The 26397-nt window shown below is 47.6% G+C and overlaps 1 protein-coding gene across 1 annotated transcript in view; it reads right to left on the reverse strand.

Moving 5' to 3' along the window:
* Window positions 1-17388: 17388 nt before the first annotated feature.
* Window positions 17389-26397, reverse strand: part of LOC122447277 (protocadherin-8-like) — a 41938-nt gene continuing 32929 nt past the window's right edge. The window contains 1 exon segment of the mRNA XM_043477791.1: window positions 17389-17740. Within this exon segment, the coding sequence (XP_043333726.1) occupies window positions 17389-17740 (352 nt within the window).

Genomic DNA, 26397 nt, shown 5'->3' on the forward strand with positions numbered 1-26397 from the left:
ATATTCATAATGACCTTGGCTCTCAATGCTTTCCTTGTTTCATTAGATCTCAGCACCCCAGAATAATAACGCCAAAGGACCATATGCTTCCTTTTAAAAGTCCCTTTGCTGCCTCTGTACCAGCCAAAATATTATCTCCAGGAAAATTTCTCCTCCCAGAGGGGTGCCAAAAGGAATCTGAAGTCAGTGACAGTCTTCCAAATTTAGGCAATATCTGAGACTGGATTTTAGAAGTCAAACAGGTGACCCTTTACTTGTGTGATGTGAAGGAGCCAAATGAGAACCTCCAACCAAAATATCACCTCCCTTAATTTAATTTGATGCTGAAATTATAGAATTACTTGAGGTGTTTTAGTCTCCAGGACAAAGAATGAGAAGGGAAAACCTGTGGTGAGGAATCAAAAAACCTTAATTGAAGTTTCTCTGCCACTTACTAGTTGTGTGACATTGCCAACCTGCTTCACCAAGCTGAGCCTTAATTCTTTATATGTCAGTAGTGATAGTACCAACTCCATGTTAACACTGTTGCAAGCATTAAAAGGGAATTGCACTTATTTAAAGCCCCTAGGTAAGTTCATGGAACATCAAAGCAACTCATAAATGCTAACTCTTTTGTGTCTGATGGTGATAGCATCAATATTGTTATTACAAGTTGATCGAAGCATGGTAAGAAGTTAATGTTGACTGCTAACTCATAGGTGAGGAGATGAGGAATAAGGGACAAGATCAAGAAGGTTTTGTAGGCCAGTACCCTGGACAGCTGCCTTGGTGGAAGACCTCTCAGGCCCAGAGAAAGAAGAGCGCTGTCTTCAAACGTCTCCCATCCCTGAGGTTTTAACTCTCGGTACCATTTCAGGGATGGAGGTGACCTGTTTTTTACCCCAGGTCACTTGTGTTAACTGCTCTGATCTTCCTGTGGCCTACACCAAGACAACAACAATAAAAACAACAACGCGATCGGCAGAGGGGCGGCTCTGGTGGCTGGAGGACCTGTGATGGGGTGCAGTGGGGCAGCAGTAATCCAGAAGGATGGGGGACCTTGCAGCACTTCTTGCCCTTGAGGTGGCCCCAGGGCAGAGCTTCAGCTGAAAAGTCAAAGGCACGGCCCCATCTGAGTTTGCATCACTGGTGCCTATCTTGGTTGCTGGCCTTCTCCCAACAGCATGCTCTCGTTTTGGCCAACTTCGAGAATATTAACACAAAAGATGCAAAGGGCAGAACAGAAGTGAAAGAAATTCAGATTCCACATTATTAAATACTCGGTTCTATCAGCCACGCTATTTTTTAAATAAGGCGTTTATTGTTAGTTGCACACTGGAACCACATGGTAAAGATATAAGAAAATGTCATATAGAGAGGCATATCAGAAAAAGCAATTATAATATGATATTTAAATACTGATAAGGTACCACAAGGTGCTTGGGAACATAAAGAAGAGGCGGTCAAAAAATCACGCAAGATGTCCCTGTAACAGTGATGTTGCAGCTGGCACCTAATGATGGTAGGAGACAGCAGGAGAAGCTGGAAGTTCGGAAGGTGCCAGGGAGGTAGAATATGTGTGTAAAGGACCAATGAAGTGCTCCACGTCAGAAGAACCAAAAGAATTTCACTATTCAGAGGCAGAGGGGAAAAGTCTTTAAAAACTAGTGAGGACCACATGATGCAGAGCCTTGTAAAAGGGAAGCAGTGACGTGCTCTGATTCAGCCTATGGGAAACGAATCAGAATGCGATCACCAGACATCAGTTCAAAGAGTCCAGGTTTTGCAGTGGTAACAAGTAATCCCCCAAGCTCAGTATCTTGGTACACAAACGTTTATTTCTTCCTTCTGCTAAATGCCCACTTTGGAGTTACAGCCACATAATTTGGGGGAGGGAGCTTTCTCACTGTGATCACTTCAGGGACTCAGGCTGATGAAAAGTTCCATTTCCAAAAACTCCTCACAGTGACTTAGGTAAGGGGAACAAACTATAGCCATTCAGCTCAGGCTCGTAAAGCTTCAGCCTAAAAGTGACATTCATGTTTCTTTGGCCAACACAAACCACATGGCCACATCCAGCTTGAACGGGGCAGAAAAGAGCCCCCTACCATGGGTGGAAAAGGAAAAGAACCAGATATATAAGTTGAACTCCACTAGTGACATGTATGCCCCTTTGCTCCTTCCTCATGCGTATTTATAAATTAATACTTCCTCACCATTGGGTAGGGTAAATAGCTGTTGTCAAAATGCTCTCATAAACCTACTTGAACCACACCAACATGATTCCCTAAAGTAGCACTTTACTAGCAAATGCCATAAGATAAGTCAACTTCCTGGAGCATTGAAATATTTTCCAGGCAACTCAAGGAAACTCATAGAACATCAATTCCAATGGATCAGTTTGGCTCTAACGGGGCTTATGGGATTATGAGGACCAACACAGATAATAGACTTCATGCTTCACAAGCCAGTGGCCACCAAAGCACTTTCTGAGGCCTTTTCTTTGATCGCAGAGCCTCTGTGTGGGGAGGCAGTTCCAAACATGGAAAGGAGGATGATGCAGTGACTCAACCTAGAACACCGTGTATTGTAGAATGGGCTCCTTTCTGTCGAGCACCAAAGTCCATTCTCATCACTCACCACTGCTGCTGAAAGCCTGTTATGGTGATGACTGGGCTTCCCAGCTGGCTCAGTGGTAAAGAATCCATCTGCCAATGCAGGAGACACAGGTTTGATCCCTGACCCAAGAAGATTCCCTGGAGAAGCAAATGGCAACTCACTCTAGTATTCTTGCCTGGAGAACCTTGTGGACAGAGTCTGGTCGGCTACAGTCCAAGGGGTCATGGACATGACTTAGTGACAGAACAGCAACAAATAGTGATGACCAACTTAACAAAAGAAATATGTAACCAAAAAGAATGTGTTTGGTGGGTACATAAACTCGTGCATACATGACTGGGCACTTGAAATGCAAAAAAAAAAAAAAGGGTGTCCACGTGCACCCCAATGTTCATCGCAGCACTGTTTATAATAGCCAGGACATGGAAGCAACCTAGATGCCCATCAGCAGATGAATGGATAAGGAAGCTGTGGTACATATACACCATGGAATATTACTCAGCCGTCAAAAAGAATTCATTTGAACCAGTCCTAATGAGATGGATGAAACTGGAGCCCCTTATACAGAGTGAAGTAAGCCAGAAAGATAAAGAACATTACAGCATACTAACACATATATATGGAATTTAGAAAGATGGTAACGATAACCCTATATGCAAAACAGAAAAAGGGACACAGAAATACAGAACAGACTTTTGAACTCTGTGGGAGAATGTGAGGGTGGGATATTTCAAAAGAACAGCATGTATACTATCTATGGTGAAACAGATCACCAGCCCAGGTGGGATGCATGAGACAAGTGCTCGGGCCTGGTGCACTGGGAAGACCCAGAGGAATCGGGTGGAGCGGGAGGTGGGAGGGGGGATCGGGATGGGGAATAAGTGTAAATCTATGGCTGATTCATATCAATGTATGACAAAACCCACTGAAATGTTGTGAAGTAATTAGCCTCCAACTAATAAAAAAATTAAAAAAAAAAAAAAGGGTGTCCTAACATGGTTTTCCAGGGACAGATGCCATCACTTCCCCCATGCTTTGCCGCTTGCAAAAAGATTTCAGATGGCAAATCCAAGTTCAAGTCCAGCAAGTCTTCCTGAATGAAACTGGAATCCAGACTCTTAGCCTAGACCCAAACACTTCACTGAGCTTTCGATGTACCAACTGGCCCTGACCTCAAGGGGAGAGTTAGAGAAAAAACAAAAAAGAAAAAGTGCACTCAGCAAGTGGCCTGCCCTCTGCTATCTCCTGGGTGGCTGGGAGCAGTCTTCATTTCCTGCTTTCTTCTCAGGGTGATTTAGCCTTCGGTATTTCTAAAGATTAGGGACAGAGATAAAGATTACCTCTCTTCCTGCCTGTTTCTCCATCAGCTCGCAGCTGTATATCTGGGACCGGAGACATATGTGTCCTCATCTTCGATATTGAATTCTGTGTTCACCTTATATATCACTCACTTGCTGCATTTCCTCACCATTTTTTTCTCTCTCTCTCTCCTATCCTTTCCCCCCTGCCGAACCTCTGGTTGAGAGAGGCTGCCAGGCGCTTTTGGAACGCGAAGACGAAAATGAATCTAACTTGAGTGCTGAGGCTACTCTCTCTGGAATATTTAAATGAGATAAATGATGCCGGTCGGAACAGCAGTTCCCTGACATCTTGGAGCGCCAAGAGCCATGTAGAGCTGTCACTCAGAGGAATGACTTTCCCAGCCGCCAGCCCTCTGTCCTGCGGTCCTGCCGCCCCCAAGCACTGCCTCATGAATGTGGATTTCCTGCAGGAGGTGAAAAGACAAGCCCATCCGTACAGCTCGGGGCCAAAATGCACTAAGACACTAAGACGCAGGTATTCCCTTCGAATAAGCTCAGCGCACTTTTCCCCAAGGTTTCAGGTGAGGCGTTGAGACTGTGGCGGAGTTGCCTTCCACAGAATAGAGGTGGGTCTGTACTCCCCGCAAGTGCCCCCCAGTAGCCAGAGAAGCTGCCTCGGGTGCACGGACCCTGTAAATTGGACTATTGTATTCAGGGCTGTCATTTTTCATCTTTAAAACCAGGATCCCTTCAGGTCATCAGTAACCTTGAAAAGAACTGAACTCTAAAGCACAGGTCTGCCGGAGGTCCTCTGGGAGCCTGGAAAAGTTGGTGAAAAATACAAACATCAGCGCCCAGGCGGGCGGGCCTCCGCCCCCTCCCGGCTCCCTAGCTATCTCCTTCCATCGTCGCCTTGAATGTTTCACAAAGTTTAGACAGGTTTAGGTTATCACTCAAACAGTGTGACTCAAACTCGGGGAAATTGTTCCCGTAATGGAGTTCTCAATTTACTGGTCAATTTCACCTTGATTTCGTGTCACTGTTTGCTTTGCTAGCCCTTCAGCTTGTATTACATACTCTAAAAATGGGAAACATTTTCAAATATTTTAAATATCACCGATAATTTTATTCAGCTCATAATCTCCTTCTGGAAAGATAAATAAAAATAATTTTTTCTAAAAGGCAACATTGTTCTCCGTGCTTGCCTTTTCATAAATAGCTAAAATCTGCCACCTTCTGGATTTTCCAGGACGGCTAAGACATCAACTAGCCTTATTTTCTGGAACCCCCGCCTAGATCTCCCTCAGCTATGCAGTGACATTGCCATCTAGTGGGCCTTTCCCAGACTGTTCATTCAGTAGAAACAAAAGAACAGGGTTTTTAGAGGGAAGCAAATATTCATTTAGGGCAATTTACTCAAATTACAATTACTAAAAGAAAATGAAACTTACACAGTGTATTGATATTTGCAACTAAAAGTTGGCATTTATTAAATAAATTTGCAAAAGGAAAGTAAAAGGATATGTTTGCTCAAATTAATGCAGCCTCATCTGAAAAATGCATTTTTACTTCAAATTGAACAATACCTGTATTAGAACCACAGTAAGCTCATTCATCCTCCACATTAACCTGAAAGAAGATGGAGAAATTGAGCTATTTCTCAGTCTTTCTATCCTCTTTGTGTGAGGCATAGATGGAAACATTCTGGTTTCTATTCAATAATTTTTAGCCCTCCTATTGCAAAGAAAAGAAGACAGACACTTCTGCATTTTTAACAGTTCCTAGGCTCTGCAGTTGAAACCCTTCCTGGAATCTCCTCCATGCCGGGGAGAATCCATTTGGCAGAACTCTGGAGACTGACTGACGGCGTGTTCATTACCCACCGCCTCATCCCCGGGATCCCAGTCACAGTGAGAGCAGAACTTCGGATCAGATGGGTCCCTCCTTGTGAGGTCTCAGGGATGGAATTCCATTGCTCTCTCTCCTCTGCTGTGTTTTGAAATCTCCCCAGAGTCCTCCTTTAGTGAGATGAAAGGGTGTGGGGTGGGATGGATTATTTCCCCCATAGTCAGAAGCTATCTCTGCAGTGAGCTCCATTTGGGGGCCTGTCAGGAATCTGACAAACGATCTCCATGGCTGTAAATCTACTTTGTGCTGAAATGCTGTGAAGTGCCTACTGTAGCTTCGCCATGTGGTACCAAATTTAGTTTCAGAAAATCGAAACCAGTTTAAAGCTCTTACTGAACTGAAGGGAACCTCATTACCCCCGTCCTTTCTCCTTCCTTCCTTCCCTCCCTTCAAGGCATCCCCCCACCTCCTCTTCCCACGGGCCCCAGCCCTGAATGTGGACCGGGAAGCTCTGCGCTTCACAGTGAACGTTTGATGCTGGAGATGAAAATTGATGGGCGTGTCCTTCACGGATGTACAGGTAACCGCAGGTCATCGGTCAGCCCCACCAAGGCAGCTGCAGGAAAGGCTTTCCCCTTGGTGCCAAGGACCTCACCAAATCCTTATGTGTTTGTTGTTTATTGGGTGGGGTGGCGGGTTAGAAAAGGACTGAGGCTGAACCTAGGAAGTCAGTTGATCTGATCGCCCCAGAGAAAGAAATGCTGCATCTAAACCCAGCCTCCAACCTCACAGCCCTTTAAAATTTGGCACTCCAAGCTGCAGAGGCCTGGTCTGGCCCAACTCCCAAGCTGTTTGGGAACCAGAGCACAAGATTTCAGTAATGCTCCTGGCTAGGATACCATTAGCAAGACCATCTCCAGGCGGACATTGATCACAGAGGAACTACTCTAGGGTATTCATCCCCCGCTCTCTCCCCCCTCTCTCCCCTCTCTCCCAGGCAGACGAGCTGCCCCATAGCACCCTCAGGCCAGACTTGGAGGAGGATAAAAGTACCAGCAGAATGGGATGGGGGACCAGGGAGGGGACCTGGGGCTGGACCAGCAGCCCCAGAGCTTGGGTGACATTCCGACTGCGCAGATGGGGCTTAGAGTTTTAGCTGCTGCCGCTGTCTTACCTGGGATGGCTGGAGCCTCCTGCTCTTGGGGGCCAGGGTCCTCACACATCTGCGTATCTTACCACACCCTCCAAAAGGGAGAGTCAAACAGAGGCCAGAATGTTACTTCAGTTCACTAAACCTTAGATGCCCCTCCAGCTCCTGGCGATCAGATCAATTGGCTCTTGTAATGGAGATGAGAGACACAAGCTGGAGGCAAGAATACATTCTATGGACCAGAGACTCAAGAGCTGATGCCCACAGTGGGCTGAGCTGGTGGCAAGAAGGGTCAGGGCCTCAGAAAGTGCTTTTGCTGGAAAGAACATGATGTCATATAGAAACATACACGTCTAATGTACATATTAGAAATCATTCTTCTGTGCCCACTCCTTCTGCACCTGCCTCTGCTAAACAGCAAAGATTCCAAAAACACAGAAAGGGGCAAAGTGCTTTCAGGCTAGAAGGAGACACAGCAGTGATATAACCAGCTGAGGAGCAACACAGTCAATAGAGAAACAAAGGCCACAGGAGGTAAATGGACCAAGGAGTTCATTTTGGGGGGAAGGGTCAGGGAGAATCTTACTGAGAAGGTAATACCTATAGGGGCTTGAGGAACAAGAGAAGGGAAGGGAAGAAAATGCAGGAAAAGCCCCAGAGCAAAGATGGGGAGACCAGGACAACCAAGCAGGTCCATGGAACTGAGCAGAGTCCACGTGGTGGGTGGCAGGCCTCCAGGAGTCAGCCGGTCCATGCTGGTTGGAAACTGTCTTGTCAAGAGGTAGTAGCAGGGAGCTGGCAGAACTCTTTAAGCAAGGACGCGCTGCAGAGATGAACTTTGGCAGTAGTGATGAGCAAGGTGAAAGAGGAGAAAAGCGGCCAGGAATAGCAGGTAAGACGTTGCCAAGCGGGAAAGGGTGAGATCCTTCACCGAGGACAGAGATTTAGAAATGAAAAGAAAAACAGAGATCTGGGAGAGAAATCTGAAGCCAAACTGGAAGAATCTATTGAAACTGAGGAGAAAGGACATTCCACATGACTAACTTGAGTAGAACAGAGAGTAGCAGGCGTTGCGGGGTCTCGGGGGGCGCGGGGGGCGGGTAATGTCCTACTTTCAGAAGGAGAGAGAAGAGTTGGGTTTGGGTCCTAACGAATTGTGGTTCAGATGTGATGAGCTTGCAGGGCATGTGGGGCCTTCATTGGGAAACCAGAATTACAGCTCTGGAGGCCAGGCAAGGAGCTGAGAGCAGAGATCTGATCCCAGAGAAACATCGTCTTAACACGGGCGTCAATCCCTACATACTTTGTTCACTAGTACATTTCATGCCTAGAGCGGGTCTTAGCACAGACTAAGGACTCAGGAAATGTTTGTCAAACAAATGAATGAATTCGATGCTGATCGATCTATGGGGGAGGCTGAGTGCACCGGAGGTGGACAAGATTTCTCAGACAATGGGGAACAAGGATTCGGGACAATCGAGAAGGACAGCTTAAATATGTGCAGGACACTTCGGGAAGCTTGCTGTGAAGAGAGGATAGAGAAAATTCTATACACTGAGGTTTCTTTAAGATAGGCACCATGTAGGGTTCATCTGGGTGCTTCCCAGGTGGCCCAGTGAGTAAAGAATCCACCTGCAATGCAAGAGATGCAAGAGATGCATGTCCGATCCCTGGGTTGGGAAGATCCCCAGGAGGAGGGCACCCACTCCAGTATTCTTCCCTGAGGAATCCTATGACAGAGGAATCTAGTGGGCCACAGTCCACGGGGCCACAAAAAATCATACATGGCTGAAGCGACTGAGCACACGGCATTCATCGGTGTCCCAGCAACCACAGAATTCCATCAGATAGCTCAAGTAAGAGACTTCACTATGAGATTGTTTGCGGAAGTCCAGGGACTGTTAAGGGAACCACAAGGAGTGACGTGTCACCAAGAGATGAAACAGCAAGAAACCACTGCCATTCCTGAGTCTGAAGGAGCAGCAGGAGAGGGCATCCCCAGAGCTGGAGCCTTGAAGCAGTACCATCAGGCTGCAGCTACAGAGGTAGGGGGATAGCTCCATCGCCAGACCGCGGTGCCAAAGCAGAGACTGAGGGGGACGAAAAACCTTCATCTACCATCTCCCACCCTCTGATCTCTTGCCAACACCTCACACTGGCAGGACCCAAGCGGTGACCAAAGGGCAAGGGGCCAAGGGTGGGGCCAGCCTCCCGGGGCACAGGGCGGGATGGGGAAGGGAAGGAACCCGGAGCTGGTGGAGGGCAGGGCAGATGGAGGGGCACCAGCACAGACTGAAGAAAATCAGCCAGGAAACGTGGCAAGCTTGCAGGTACCAGGATGAATGCAGGTGCTTGGAATCAGGGGACCTTCCTAGGAGGTGGCAGACTCAGGAGCCCAAGGGCAGATGACTGCAGGTCAGGGAGAGGTCGAAGACACCAAATGCCCCTCTCCAGACTCTGCAAGTAATGGCACCCCCGAGATCTCGCACCTGCTGCCCCAGAGGACACGGATGCTTTGAGCGGCAGGCGTGTGGTTCAACCGGCTCATTCCAGGTGCCCCTCTGAGTGTATTCTAAAAGCCTCTCGTCTCCTCCGAAGGGCTTCCCAGGTGGTGCTAATGGTAAAGAACCCAGCTGCCAGTGCAGGAGGCATAAGAGACGCAGGTTCGATCCCTGTGTCAGGAAGACACCCTGAAGAGGGCATGGCAACCCACTCCAGTCTTCTTGCCTGGAGAATCCCAATGGACAGAGGAGCCTGGAGGGCTGCAGTCCATGGAGTCACATCGAGTCAGACATGACAGAAGTGATCTTGCACGCACACACACACTCCCCTGAAACCACCACCACCTGCAATCTCTCTAGAGCCCACACAGGCTGTATCTTCAGAGTGAGACAAGGAAAAGGCAAAAACCCCCAAAAGCCCTGCTGCCCCCACAGGTCCTGAAGCTGAGGTTCTACCAGCAGATCCCCAGCAAGCATCTATCTGTGAAGGATGCCGGAGGCGGGAACCAAGGCCATGCCTCAGTTCTTCAGATGTCCTGAAGAGAAGGCTAGAAAGTCACTGTATCGCCATTCCTCACTCAGGGATGCAGGAACTGCTGCTGAATATTATTAAAAACTTGCCCGAGGGCACCCTTGAACAATCTCGTTTGGATCCCTTTCTTTCAAGCAACTCGTATTCACTGCACACCCAGGATGCGCCAGGAACAGCCGTGGACACTGGGAAGGGAGAAGTGAACAAGGCGGACAGCTTGCCCTCCCTCTGAGAGCTCCCATCCAAGCTGGGGCGGGCAGACAGCACGCACGCAAGCAAGCAGGACTCGCCGTGAGCTTCTCCGAAGCCTGGCCGTCCACACTTGGACACCCTCTGAAGCCAAACTCCGAGCATGCCCCATCACACACCGAGCCTGTTTGTTCCGAAGGCAACACACCCACACAGCAGGCCCGTCTGCTGTTTGCACCGCACCCTCCCACCAAGCCCTTGAAACACGTTAAATCATCACTGCCATTCCACTGCGAGTGCATTTCTCTTTTATTTTAATCCTATTATAGAATTTTTTGATGGCAACCTGCTGTTAGAGTACATCTAACTATGTTAAAGCTCCCCAGGCCTTGAGCATGAAAGAACCTCTTTAGAACACACGCTAGGACAGGTCTGCCTTGTTAGCATGGAAATGAAAATAAAAAGAGCTGCTCTGGGGCGAAGAGGAGGAGGCGGGTGTTCTAATACCAACACTTAGGAGGCCATCTGGCCTTGTTCTCGCCGTCAGGATTCGGGTGGTGGAGGCCGGATGGCGACAAGCCTGCTCTGTATTCTGCTCATGCCTGGCACTTGGTTTAGAGCCCCCGTGGCTAGCAGCATAGCTTGCAACCCTGGCGCTAAAGGGCATCTCTGGTGCATTTAGGCCACAGTTGCATTTTGGTGCAAGGGCATCAGTCGCCAGGAAAACCTGTAGGTTCCCTCCTGAGCTTTGGTGACACTTCATTAGTGAAAAGGAAATATATATAATTGAAATAAGCAGGCGGGCACCTTCCTTCATCTGCAGTTATGCAAACAGGAGCCACCCCGGCGTGGTCCAAGTAACAGCGTCCCAGAGAAGACTGCCTCCACAGTCCTTAAACAAAGTTCCACTTGCGGGCTGCCACAAGAATGTGTACCTTGGGTAATTATTTCACTCTAGAAAATAGTAATACGCACACCATCGTTTCTTGGCGGTATGAATTAGAAATATGCAAGGCAGCAGAGCCTTCTGGGCCTCAGCCTTCAGGCCCAGAAGAATAGCGTGGATGCAGTAAATAAAATCAATAATCGAAGTCTGTCTGAATAACAGATGGGTAGACTTGTTTGCGCTAGTGGAGGAGGCGACGGTCATTAGCCACCCCTCACGTGTTCCAGAAGGCCAGCCCCTGTGGAAATTGTCTGTAACGATCAGCCTCTCCTGGGAGGATGATGCGTTTTTTAGGATGTTTGGGGTCCAGGATCCAATGTTAGGTCTCGCTGTTCATTCAGGAGTCCATATAAGGAGTTAGAATCATTAACATCTTCTAAACATTGTTTATGGACTTTTTATACTATTAATAACAACAGAAATTGCACCAAGAAGAGCAGATTGTTTTCGAGAGAGTTTGGCCAAATGATTTCCATGTGTGGGTGGGCGTTGTATGTATGCACGCAACCCCAAGACTCCTCACTGATATGGGAGAGCAATATACAATTCATCCCCTTAAAGGAAAACATACTGAGTCAGTCCTTCAACCCAGGCGGGGGCGGCGGGTGGGGGGGCATGTATATTTAACAGCCACTGAGGCACGAGGCATTCAGAATGGACTCTGGCCTTACCAATACATTTGTCATGAGCACAAGTCCTAAATTGTGTGTCCCCCCTAAATTCCTATATGTTGAAGCCTGCACTCCCACCCCCCCATGATAGTATTTGCTGGTGGGGCCTTTGGTGGGCAATTAAGTGTTGATGAAGTCATGAGTGTGAGGCTGCCATGAAGGGATCCGCATCCTTACAAGAACAGGAAAAGCCCAGAGCGGTCTCTCGCCTCCTTATGCGCACACATAGCAAGACGGCAGCTGTCTGCAAGGCAGGAACCAAATCTGCCGTACCCTGATCTTGGATTTCTCAGCCTCCAGAACTGCAAGGAGCCAATATCTATTGTTGAAGGCACCCAGTCGATGGCATTTTGTTCCAGCAGCCCAAGCAACCGAAGACAGATGTGGACAGGCGGGAAAATGAGCATCCCAGGGGAGGGACAAATGGAAGCAGTCGTACAGAAGTGGGAAAGCGCTGGGGCAGATTCAGAGGGAGCGATTCAGCTTGCCTGCCTCCCAGGACTCGCGAAGCCTGGTAATCAGAAACTCAACTGGGCAGGTGGATGGGGGTCAGACCGTGACGAGCCACGAACAGCAAGGGAAGGCTTCTGACCTGGCCCTGGAGAGCCTGGAGCACAGTCAGAAATTATTTCAGCGGGAGAGTAACGCGATCGGAGCTTCATCATCAGTCAACTCAACCGTATTTTCACCTTAACAGGTAGCAGTGGCAGCGAGCTGACCCCAGAGAACCAAGCTCAGCTGCATAAGGTCAGGCAGTGGGTGGCCTGTGCCCCCACACGCCTGAGCCGGAGAAATAACCGCTTATTCAAGCTGTCAGTCACCAAGTCGCTCGAAGCACCCTCCACGTGGGAATGACAGGGAACACTTCTCCTGCTTAGTTCTTAGCAGCAGGATTTGCCCTGCTCCACGGCTGTCATCCGGGACCAGGACAAAGAGGAAGCTTAAGAGGATCTGAGACAGGAGCCTGCAGACGCTCCCATTCTCACTGGCCACTTCCGTGAGCTTGGCTGACCATGCCGGTCAATGTTGACTTTTTTTTTTCCTGCATGAAATAGAAAAGCAGAACTCTGTTGATTTTTGTGTTTTATGGCTGATCGATGTGGGTCAGAGTGAAGGCTTTGAGACATGCCGAGGGGGAGGAACTGGGCTGCTTTTTGATGGCCTCATTTGTGGCGTGTCTTCTTCTGGGAGAGAGGGAGGTCAAGGTGAATCCCTCTTTCAGACTCAGATGACTCAGGCGACGTCACCCCTGGGCAGAAGAGGCAATGGTGGGGGCGTTTCCAGCCAGGCTGAGTGAGGCGAGGTGACATTTAAGGGCTTTGAAGAAACGCAGCACTTCCGGCAGAGGGACCCTAAATTGCACCTGCGTTTCTGCAGGCTCTTCACTTGCTTTTTATATCCTTGCAGGCTGTCTCTGGAATTGCTGAAAGGTGGAAAAATCTGCACACTCCTTAGGCGTTTGGCAGCCAGGCGGGGAAGAGAGTGGTGAGAACCAGGCTCTTCAGGAAACAGGTACATATTATTCTAACCCCAACCGTGGTACCACTGGCCAAGCCTCAAAATCTTGATTTCTGGAACAACACTGCTAATAATAATAATAGATTCCAACTGTTATTTAGCCTCTAGACTAAGTGTTTTGAAAGAAAAGTGAAAGTGTTAGTCACTTAGTCGTGTCCAACTCTTTGCAACTTCACGGACTGTAGCCCACCAGGCTCCACTGTCCATGGGATTCTCCAGGCAAGAATACCAGAGTGGGTTGCCATGCCCTCTTCCAGGGGATCTTCCTGAACCAGGGATCAAACCCAGCTGTCCTACATTGCAGGCAGATTCTTTACCGTCTGAGCCGCCAGGGAAGCCCCAGTAAATGCTTTGCTGCTGCTAAGTCACTTCAGTCATGTCCGACTCTGCGACCCCATAGACAGCAGCCCACCAGGCTCCTCTGTCCTGGGATTCTCCAGGCAAGAACACTGGAGTGGGCTGCCATTTCCTTCTCCAACTAAATGCTTTACTTATGTCCAATTGCATTTAATCCTCCAAGTAACCTCTGAGGAAGTGATGACTGCTTCCACTTTATGGGAGAAACCGGAGCTCTGACAGGTTGCGTCGCTGATCCAAGGTCACAGGGAAGCAAGCTGCAGAAGGCACTTGCGCCCAAGCCCCACCCTCTCAGCACCAGCCATGCTGTCTCCTCGCTTCACTCTTCTCACCTGTATTATGGGGATGACCATCACAAGGATCAAAACCCCACACAGCCACAGTGTGAGTCAACAGACCCTGCAAACCATGGAGGCTGGTGAATACACAACATCACCGCCCTCCAAGCCACTCTGCTCTCTTTTGTTAGGGACACATAGGATTTAGATGAGAACGTGCTTCCAAACAGCAACCCACTCCAGTATTTTTGCCTGGAGAATCCCATGGATAGAGGAGCCTGGCTGTCTACAGTCCATAGGGTTGCAGAGAGTCAGGCAAAACTGAAGCAATGTGGCATGCACAGGTGCTTCCAAAAGCCAAAAGGTGTTACAAACACAAGTGTTACTATCATGCACATTTCAAGATTCCGCGAGCCTGACGCTCTATTGTATGAAGGCAACAGGGAAGCAGGAGGGCCTTCTCTGGGATCCCCAGGAATCATCTGACTAGGTAAGGAGGTTAAATGGCCTCTTGAGCAAAAGCAAGAGGGAAGGGACATGTGCAGAGATCCATCTGCTGCATTCGACAGATGGAGCAGAGACGGATGCGCCTGGACCCCAGCATCGCCCTCCCCTTCAGCCCAGTGGAAGCTTTTTCCATTGTTCTATCCCCTCCACACGGTTTGCATGGGAACCCAGCACGGTATGGACATCATTAAAAGTATTGTGACTGGAGGCTGAAATGAGACACTGATCATCCAATTAAGCAACGGATTTCATAAACAAATGCGATTCATTCTGCCTGCAGCCTGACATCGCTGTCTGAGGAGCACTGCTGAAAATAATGTGTCTGCCTATGTTCTACTTAAGCTTTCCGGTGCCGAGGAGCCCCACTAAGTCACAGAGAAAGGAGTCTGCAGATGGCTTGCTGCAGCCACGCAGCGGTGAACGAGCCCACACTCCCACACATCAGCCCCCCTTCCCTGGCCCCCCAGAAAGCCTCCAAGTGTCCCAGTTGCTGTTACACTGCCATGGCTACAAAGCCACCGGTGCAGCCAACTGGAGCAACGGCCTCCCGAGAAATGACAGATTTAAAGGAAGAAATACCGTGCACTTGCTGGAGGCGAGTTATTTTAATATAATGCCAAGATGACAGCTCTCCACATTTAATCATCAGACTCCCGATTTTTTTTTTTTTTTTTCCACGACATTAGACTTTCTCACAATTTGAGAGAAGGCATCTTTTCCACTCATGCCTGACAGTTGCATGTTGGCAAGAAATGTATGTAAACTTCTCCAATTATTTTTAATAAAATGTAAAAGCCTGTCTGCAGAAGCCCCCTCCACCCCTCCGCAGCCCTCACCCACAGCCAGGGGTAGCTATGGGCCGTGCCTTCAGGGCGAGGCCCCCGCGGCTTTGTAATTTTCCTGATGGCACTAACTTGCCACTCAGAAGCCTTGCCTCCCTGTCACCCACCACTGTGACCATTTCTTTTTTTAATGGTGTCTGTGATCAGCAGCTGTCAAAGAGACTGTGTGTTTGATTCTCTCTTCCTAAATGGACCAAAGCCGCCTGCTTGCCTCCTGATCGCAAGCTCAGCCTCCTCTCAAAGTCCAGCAGCCATTACAAGGGACATTTGCATGTAAGTCCCGAGTTTGTTAATTCACACAAGGCCCCCCTCAGGTAGGTCTGGACAGTTCTCATGCCTGTTTATTCTTAACAGATGAGAAGCCAGAAGGGAGACAAGTTATGTCTTAATTAAGGATGCACAGCCGGATGGAATCACAGCCAGAACCCACACCCAGTGCACAAGCGACTGTGTATATCTTCTTTCCCCAAACTTTCAAAGGGTATCTACTGTCTGGAGGCCCCGAGGATGCAAAAATAAATAAGATAGATATGGGTCCTTCTCTAGAGGAGCTAACAAGGTAATAGAGCAGGCAGACAAGTAAATAAATAATACTAGTACATGTGAAAGGCAACACAACCCAGGTAAGCTCAAAGCGCGTGGAAACGGTTCCAAGACCTAGCAGTGCCTATGGGGTTTGGGGAGGCGTTCACGGAGATGACCGCGGAGCCAGGCCCTGCAAGGACGGTCAGGGAGGCAGGAGGGCCTCCGCCCGCCGACAGCGAAACCACAGGAGCAACAGCAGGAGCCCTGACCTCCTGCACGTGGACCTCCACGACCTCCACGCAGCGTGGAGTGCGTCACAAGCAGAGCATCTTTAGGGAGGAAAGGGCCCAGTCCCCGCCATCCGGAGTGGAGGGAACGTCCGGGCACTCGGGAGGCGGAGGGAGGAAGTTGGCGGTCAGAAGACGGAGGACTGGAGCGGTTCTCTAATCGCCGCTGCTCTATTAATAATGATGCCCGTCCCAGAGAAGGCGGACTAAGTCCTCGTATGTCAGCAAGCCTTCTCTGCCCTTGCCCCAAGAGGGGACAGCGCAACCCGCGGGTCGAGGGGCCACTGCCCCGGGTGATAAGCCAAGCAGGGTGCCCCCGAAGGACACAGCGGCCTCCGAGACCAAGGAGCCCAGGCTGCCCCGGGGTGACTGGGAGAGGACTGTGCTCTCCGCGGAGGAGCCGCCGCCCACGAGCCACTCAGAGCCTCGCGCACCTTCGTTCCCAGCCTTCTCTGTTAACTACTGTGAGGGTCTCTCAAGAGAAAGGGGCTGCATGAGCACCCCGTCCTTGTCGCCTGACTGAGCAGTGCTGAGGGAGGGCTGGCCGACACCCCGGGGAGCGGGCTGGGAGCCCCCCGAGCCGCCCTCTCCCTCCTGGCCCACTTTTACCTCTCCCCAGGGTGCAGAGCAGGGGCTTGGGCCGCAGCGCTCTGGGTCATGACAGGAGGCGTTTTGCAGACCTAGGTTAGCTCCTGGCTTGTGTTCTGGGTAAAGAACCAGTGCTTCTTCGCAGCCATCTGGGCTCCAAAGCGCCACTCCCCAGAGACAACACGCGGGGAGTGTTGGAGTCTAGTAAGGGTGTCCCCAGAGACATTCCCAGCCCGGTCACCAGCCGTGTTTGACAGCCGGCACCCCGCCCAGCACCCCGGCAGTGCTACTGGAAAATTCACCCTGCACTCACAGGCCGTTCTTGCTCTGCTAATGCAAAAATAACATCCCAACAAAGCCCACGCCTGCTCCCGGGCGACGTCCGGGATCCCGCTCCGCACCCATCGCACCTGGGCTGTCTTTGCAGCTTCCCTTCCTTCCCCTTCCACGTGCTAAACTGAGATAGGGAGGAAGCTGAAAGAACCCGCCTCTTCGACCTGCGCTCCACTTCAAAGGAAACATGCAATCTCTTGAGGTGACTGCATTTATTCCGCCGCAGCTCAGTATAAGCACCGCCCTACCAGCTCACCGCAGGTTCCAAATGACAAATTTTGAGGGCTATTGAACACGCTACGAGTTTGCCGAGCGGATCCGTGGAAAGTTCCTTAGCACAGCTGTCTCGGTAATTGTGACACATTAGAGGAGTGTGCCCGGGCCTGGGGCTCGCCGGGGCCGTGGGACAGCGTGGCCTCAGAGATTGGGCTCCACAGCCCATGAGACCAGCAGGGAGACCAGCCAGGCTTTGCAGCTTAATCCTATTTGGTTTAACGGGTTTGTTTCCCGTATCAGGAGGTCACGAACAGAGCAGGGATAGAACCCGTGTTGCGGTGATGCTTTTGAGCAGGTCTGGGTGCCTATCAAGTGAGCTGCCCCCCACTTATATCCAGCTGCCTGGACAGCCGAATGCAAGCTGTATGCACCATCCGTGTCCTTCTCAGCCTGGAAGCAACTGGAGTGTTTCCCCTCTACCACCTTCACGGCCCCCTCGCTTCTCACCGGCACCGAGGCCCTGGCTTCAGGATCTAGTTCATCAGTCAGGCTCCTAGGCAAACAAGGGGCTAAATGTTCTAACAGACACATTTTTTTCCTGCGTTCCTCATTCAGCTAAGACTGTGTGAATGCCCTTGTGCTCCCTAACTGACTCAGGAAAGGACCTGGCATGGAATAATAATAAGAATCAAAAGTGGCAATATAGCCCATGCTAATTAACTATGGACCAGGCAAACACCAAGCTCATAACCTGTCACTGACTTTTTTCCTCATAACAACCCTGTGATAAAGCTATGGTTTTTATCCCCATTTTGCAGGTAAGCAAACTGAGGCCAGAAAAAATTATTAAGTAGACATTAGTGACTGCAAAACAAGGTGTATTTTTATAACAATATTGATGACAATGCTGGTAGTGGCCAGAGTCCCTGCAGGCCCAGAACTCAACTTGTGGAGCAGAGGAAAGAACTCAAATTTCAGAATCAGACAAACTTAGAAATCTCAACTCCACTACTTATTAGCTGTGAATTTTATACCATTTTACCATTTCTTTAAATGTATCTGGGCTTCAAGATAATTGCATCTAGATTGGATTTTGTAAGTATTGCATATAAAAAAATATATGGCGGTTTAGCAGACAATAGGCCCGCAGAAATCCACGTCTGTTCCTTTCTTTCTCTATCTCTCAATCCCACATCTTATGAGCCAGCCCTCCCTTACCCACAGGGCATGTGTTGCAAGACCCCCAGTGGATGCCTGAAACCACAGATAGCATTGAACTCTAGCTATACCACATCTTTTCCTACCCATACACACCTGTGATAAAGTTTAACGTGTAAATTAGGCACATAAATTAAAAGAATATCTGAGTTGCCAGTATCACTACTCTTGTATTAATACCTTGGGGCCATTATTAAATAAAATGAGGGTATCTTGAACACAAGCCCCAGGGTACCACAGACCATCAGTCTGACAATCCAGATGGTTACTACGTGACTAACAGGCAGGACCAAGCAGTGGTTCACGGGTGAGGAAGGATGAAGTAGGATGGCAGGAGATGTCATCATGCTACTTAACGACAGCATTAAAACTTATAAATCGTTCATTTCTGGAATTTCCCACTCAATGCTTGAGGCCTGCAGTTGCTGCTGGGTACATAAAAGCACAAAAAGTGAGAACCCCGGATGAGGAGGAATGATTGGACTGTCTGCTGAATTGCTTGCTGTGATCCAGATTCCCTTCATGGATTTATCTCATTGCTAAGACATAAAACTCAAAGTGGGGTGGGGAGTAGAGTGCCTACCCCCTTCTCTACTCAGAATGAGTCTACTCATCTCTACTCTAGGCGTGAGTCACCAAAATGCCTAGAATGACTATCTGTGCATGCAAAATGTTTACAGAGGAAAGCTGTAACCAGGACCCAACCGTGGAATCAGTTAGCTAGTCTTTCTTCTCTCTTGACCGAAAGAATTATGAAACAAGAACAAAACAAATGGTCCTAACATAGAATAGAACTAAAATAGAATTGTCCTAAAAGAGCTACGTCCTCAAGTAATGATCTCCCTGTCACTGGTTGTATTCAAGCAAAGGCTGGACAACCAACCGTAAGAGATGTTGCAAAGGAGATTAATGCCTAGGCCAACAGCGGTTTGGTGAAATCAGTGATTTTTCATATGTTTTTAGCAGCAAAGCATAGAAGAAATAAAAGTCAGGTTGCTCACAGTGAAGAAAGGTGGGAAGCTCTGATCCTTCCATGGAAGTGCCAAGGAGTCCCTGTGAAGTCTTAGGACTCAGGAATTAAGCCAATAAGAAAAGCCAGCATTTGCACAGTATCTTGCAGTTTACAAAGTTTTCCTGTGCATGCAGGTTATCTTGCATGTATGTTACAGGTGAAGTGCAGACTAATATACCCTGCACTCTCTGAGAATATATACCCGGTAGCCCAAATAAAGTGAGTGTAAAATGGTTAAACTGTAAACACAGTGATATCATAGCGTCAAGGGAGAAACACCCTGGAGGTCTGGGGTGGGGCAGAGGAGTAGAGAACTGCAGGTTCACCTATTTATAATTAGAAGTTATCCATTGCTTCCTTCAATAAACACTGTAATGGATATTGACTCTGAGCCAGGCTGTAGTCTAGGTACTGAGATTGTGACAGAGATTAAGAATAAAACCCCAGCTCTCAAAAAGCTTCGAGGAAGAGGCAGACACGCAAACAATATTAGGTACCAACAGTGACTGTGTGAATACACAGTTATTCAGTTAGATAACTTTAAATAGGGTGGTGGTGGAAGGCTTCCTGGAGGAGGTGGAAGGCTTCCTGGAGGAGGTGGTATTTGAATAAAGGAGTGCCAACCACACCAAGCTCTGAGGGAAGCATATGCTGACAGAGTCAACAGTGGTGTGTGGCACAGGAAGAGTTGTTTTCCAAGCCCCAGTGAGAATTCACACCACGTGGAGAACAGCAGAGATCAGAGATGCCAACCACCAGCGGTAGGCACCCACAGGCCACAGCCCACCACCTCTCCTACAGGTTCCAAGGCTCCAAGAAGAACTCAACATGCAAGACACTGGTTGGAACAGCACTCGCAGAAAAGAGAAGTGATGCAGTAAAACTGCAACTAGGGACTCCCTGGGAAGTCCAGTAGTTAAGACTCTGCCCCCAATGCAGGGGGTGCAGGTTCTATCCCTGGTTGTGGAATTAAGAATCTACATGCCACAGGGTATGGCCCAAAAAAAGGAATTTAATTTTTTAAAAATGCATCTGAAGTGGGTGCCAGTCTTGGCCAGTGGGTCCCAGGCAAAGACTCTGTCCACTTTCCACAGAGGGAGGGGTCAGGTATACCGATGGAACCGGCCAGGGGCCTTCCGAAGCACAGGCTTAAGTGATAAAAGAAATTTCATCCCAGACCCAGAACGAGGGGAAAGACCCAGAAGAGAAAGAATAATCTGGAGCCAAGTGACAGCTTGGCACCCAGCTTCCAGTTGGGGGAAGATCCCTTGCCCTGGGCACTGATTGAGCAAGATGCGTGGAAGGTACAAAGCCCTAAGGTGAGGATAGGCACAGACAGAGGCTCCACAGATTCCACCATGCAAGGGAGACTGAGCTCATTAAAACTAAGGGTAACATCTAGATTTGGGGCCTCCGTAACTAAGGAGATGATGGTTCCATTATTCAGATGGGAACAGTTAACAGGTTCAGTGGAGGAGGCGTTAAGAATTCTATTTCGGAAACATGATAGATCAGATACCTATTAGGTACTCAGAAGCATAAAGTGTGTAAGATTCTTTTTTTCTCTCCCAACCTACTTAGAGACCATTTTCCAAAGGATGGTCTCGGAAAGCCATCATTTTTTTGGATGAGAGATAAAACTAAGGATCCATACACCACCAAGTGACTAAAATATACTCTGGTCCCCCAGATGAACTATCCCTAGAGTCACAGGCACAAACAGGGGATGCAGTGGAGGCTTAGTTGAGGACTTGAGGGCTGAGTCCTCCTACAGCTGTTCGATTCTTCAGAGGTTCAGTTTCGGGGACCATGCTGATCCCAGGGCTGCTAAACCTCAGGCAGCCCCCTGCTTCAACCAAGAGGCAAAGCTGGTAGCAGGCTCAAATACCAGCCCTAGCTTTGTTCTTAGAGAAAAGCATCATAAGCCCAGCTCATAAGACTCATCAGCCATATCCCTTCCCATTGCTTCCCATGTCTAATCAAGCAGGATGCCAGGCATTTGTTGTTTAGTTGCTAAGTCATGTCGTACTCTTTGTGACCCCATGGGCTGTAGTCCACCAGGCTCCTCTGTCCATGGGATTGCCCAGACAAAAATACTGGAGCGGGTTGCCATTTCCTTCCCCAGGGGATCTTCCCAACCCAGGAATCGAACCTGTGTCTCCTGTGTTGGTAGGCAGATTCTTTACAGCTGAGCCGCCAGGGGACCATCTGCCTAACCTTGAGATCATGTTGCAGAGATGCACACACATGAGTTAATACGTAAACTCGAACTCGCCATTTGGAACATGGAAAACTGCCTGTGAAATAGTCAAGGGGTATGTTATTCTGACTAAGAAAAAGTGTTACCTGAGGTATTTGAAGTCAGGTAAATATGTGGAGTGTTGCAGCATTCCCATTTCCCCACTCCCCATTCTCCTTATGCTCGTTTCCATGATGTGAGTCCATATGAGTGAGGAGCCATAATACTGATAGAAGCTGATGGTGAAGGAAGAGTGATGTTTCTAAAGGGCATGACCTCCAGAAGCTCTGAATGAAATACAAGGAAGGAGACAAACACTGGTGTGCACGCATCTTTTTGAATATAGTTACCTCCAGACATATTGCCCAGGAATGGAACTGCAGGACCACATGGTAACTTTACTGTTAGTTTCTTAGGGAATCTCCACACTGTTCTCCATAATGGCTCTACCAATCCAGAGAAAACTGTAATTCAAAAAGACACACATACCCCTATCTTCGTAGCAGCACTATTCACAAAAAGCCAAGACACGGAAGCAACCTAAATGTTCATCAACAGATGAGTGGATGAAGGAGATGTGGTACATGTATATTATACAACAGAATATTGCTCAGTCATAAAAAGGGATGAAGCAATGCCATTTGCAGCAACACAGACTGACCTAGAGATTATTACACTAAGTGAATAAGCCAGAGGAAGACAAATATCATATGGTATTGCTTATACATGGAATCTAAAAAACGAAAAAGGATACAAATGAACTGAGTAACACAACAGAATCTGACCCACAGACATAGAAAAGAAACGTATTGTTACCAAAGCGGGGAGGGAGGGAGGGGTGAATTGGGAGCTTGGGATTTACGTATTTATACTACTATATATAAAATACATGCCCACCAAGGACCTCCTGTACAGCGCAGGGAACTATGCTGAATACTTTGCATTAAAACTATAAAGGAAAAGAATTTGAAAATGAATATACATAACTGAATCACTGTGCTATACACCTGAAACTAACACAGTATTGTAAATCAACTATACTTCAATTAAAAAAAAAATATGAAGGAGGAAAGTACTATACTTACTCCATTCTAAGAGACTGAATTGACCAGCCTGTTGAAAGACATAAATGCTGACTCATGTGAGAGTTCCAGACACACATCTTTGTGGTTGCCTGTGGTTGATTTGAAGTTATTTATCAAACCACATCAATCCAACTGGTGACCAGACTACTACTTTCACCAGCAATATTTCAGATTTCTTTTCCACTCTCTTGACAAAGCATAAGCTTCTTAAACTCCTAAGTGATCAGGTTTCTCATGACAGAGGATTATTAATTCTGATCCTTTTACAATTTGGAACTTCAGTGAAATCTTCCCATTTGTCACCTCTTTAACCCAGCACAGATTTGACACCTCTCAGATTAATTTTGGTGATGAATCCGATTTCAAAGAACATTCATCCAAAGTTGAACCTATGCACCTGCTAATGTATTTCAGTACTTTTACTAATAGCTTTAGAGAGCTTTTTAATTTATATTTCACTGTATATTAAGATATCCTCCTTCAGTTCGCCTGCCTCTCCATGAGAACATTTTTCATATTTCAGATTAGGACACCAAACACTAGAACTAAATGGATGAGATAATTTTAAATATTATGCAGATACCCACGCAGGTCAGGTATTTTAATATTTTTCTCATCTCTAATTTATTTCTGTACTTGTTGAATGTGGCTTCTCATGTGTCCTTTTAAGTATCTTCTTAATTTTAATGACATTTCTGAAAGTTGTTTGAGCATGTTCTGAGTGTAGACATTTTTATGAAATGAGAAGAGGCCGTGGCGGTAATGAGGTAGAAGCTATTCTGGCTGGGAGCTTTCAGCACAATAAGGACACATAATGTGGTCATCAGTCTGTTCACTGATCTTGCGCAAATCACTTGACCTCTACGTCACATGGATCGAATGATGGTCATCTCATCACCATCTGCCCAACTGTCCCAAGGCAAACCTCATCAGAGTCATCGTCTAGTCTGTCCTCTTCCACGTCAATGAATGGAGCCAAGGGATAAAGATGCTGGGAGGACCTGGGGTGGGCAGGGGCCATAAAGGATGGGACACAGGAATATCAATACTCTACAACTTCTGCCCAGGAGGAGGGGGTGTTTCCGGAAGCTACTCTTTTGAGTCACAGCAAACACAGTCTTTAAGTCCTCTCCCAGTTCTCCCGTCCCCATTGTTTTCCAGCTTTGGTCCCATTGCTTCACCCCGATGGTCCCCTTCCTGCTCAAGCCCAGATCACCCTGATGGCTGCCTCAGCTTCCCGTTTGGTGTTCCTGCCACAGTTCTCTTCTCCTAAAACAATTCTCTTCGCCCAGATCTGATCACCAACCACCTGCCAACAAACCAACCAACCCACCATTAGTGATTTCCTTCCCCTACATGAGAGTCAGTTCAGTTCAATCGTGGTTTCTTGAATACTTCCCAAATGTCGGGCAGTCCTCAGCAATGCCACGAAAGACCTTCCAAACCTACTTGCTGGACTAAAGATGAGAACCAGATACACAGGCATGAAGTAGACACCACTGACCAAGTATCCATCTTCACTAATTGATATGTATTCAGGGATCTTTTTTAATTGACAAAAAGGGAATAAAATGGTGCATGAAAAGATGTCCCACATTGCTAATTATTAGAGAAATGCAAATCAAAACTACAATGAGATACTACCTCCCACCAGCCAGAATGGTTATCATCAAAAAATCCACAAACGATAAATACGAGAAAGGGTGTGGAGAGAAGGGAAACCTCCTACACTGTTGGTAGGAATGCAAATTAGTGGAGTCACCATGGAGAATAGTATGAAGGTTCCTTAAAAATTTAAAAACAGAGCTACCATATGACCCTGCAATCCCACTCATGGGCATATAGCTGGAGAAAAACATGATGCAAAATGAGGTGTGCAAATCAATGTTCACTGCACCACTGTTTACAATAGCCAAGACACGGAAGTGACCTAAATGTCCATCGACAGAGGAATGAATAGAGAAGATGTGGTACATATATACAATGGAATATTTCTCCATCATTAAAAAGAGATAATGCCATGTGCAGCAACATGAGTGTCATACTGAGTGAAGTCAGTCAGACGAGAAGGAGAAACATATGACATCCTTTATATGTGGAATCTAAACAGAAATGATACAAATGAACTTACTTACAAAACAGACTCACAGACTCAGATAATGAATTCAAGGTTGCCGGTGAGGGGAAGGAATAGATAGGGAGTTTGGGATGGACATGTACACTCTGCTACATTTAAAATGGATAACCAACAAGGACACTGCTATATAACACATGAAATTCTCTCCATGTTATGTGGCATTCTGGATGGGGGAGGAGTTTGGGGGAAAATGGATACATATGTATGGCTGAGTCCCTTTGCTATTCACCTGAAACTACCACACATTGTTTGTTAATGGGCTATACCCCCAAAAGAATATAAAATGTTAAAAAAAAAATAATGACACCTGTGTAATAGTGTAAGAGATAAAGTCAGAGGAGAGAATGAGATGGCAAACGCCTTCCCTTTATGCCTGGGGATGACTTGAAGCCTAGTGAAGGAAGAGTTCAGGATATAAGCTGATACGTGTTCAGGGATGTCTACAAGATTCTGACTTGAGAACTACAGTCCTGTCTGCAGGGCTAATAAAGCCCTAGAAACCTGAGCCTAGGTGTTCCTGATGGTGAAGCCCAAATGCTCCAACTCCATCCAGCTGCTTTCTTTAAGATGCCTTCCATCACCATCTGTCATGAGTTCTATCACGTTAAGAAATACCTATGGGATTTCTTTGGTGGTCCAGGGGTTAGGGCCCGGCACTTTTATTGCCATGGCTCAGGTTCAATCCTTGGTCAGGGAACTAAAATCCCTCAAGCCACATGGCACAAGCAAAAAAAAAAAAACAAAAAAGAAAGAAGTATCTATGGCCTCAAACATCAAGGTCCAGACCAGCTGTGAGCCACTTTTCTCTTCCCATAACTAAATAAGCTTATAGAAAAAAGTATCCTAGTACATTATATCCATAAATTAATATGAGGTTCATGCCTCTGTAACATGAGGAACATGAAATACTAATGTTTCCAACCTTCTCTTGAACATGCACTTTGGAACTGCACATGCATTTCCAAAATGAGTCACTAATAAGGGAAGCGGTGGGGAAAAAAAATCCGTGTATCCATCAGATAGATAAACAAACAAAGAAAATGCGGTGTGCACACAAGATGGACTATTACTCAGCTTTAAAAAGCAACTCCAGTACTCTTGCCTGGAGGATGCCACAGACAGAGGAGCCTGGTGGACTTCCGTCCATGGGGTGGCAAAGAGTCGGATACAACTGAGTGACTAACTCACTTTACAAAGGAAGGACATTCTGGCACACACAGTGTGGATGAACCTTGAGGACGTGAGGCTACGTGAAACAAGCCAGTCACAGAAAGACACGTCGCTTGTATGAGGCAGCTAGAGTGGTTACAGCCACAGGGGCAGAGAGAGGAGCCGTGGTTCCCGGGGGCTGCTGTTGAATGGAGACCAAGCTTCAGTCACGCACGACGTGGAGAGTTCTGCAGGTGGATAGTGGTGATGGCCACAGAGCAATGTCAATGTACTGAATACTACTGAGCCATACACTTAAAAATGGTTAAAGGGGTTAAACGTGTATTTTACCACAACTAAAAATGTTTAA

The sequence above is a fragment of the Cervus canadensis genome, chromosome 9 (assembly GCF_019320065.1).
Source record: "Cervus canadensis isolate Bull #8, Minnesota chromosome 9, ASM1932006v1, whole genome shotgun sequence".
In the NCBI taxonomy this organism is placed as follows: Eukaryota; Metazoa; Chordata; class Mammalia; order Artiodactyla; family Cervidae; genus Cervus; species Cervus canadensis.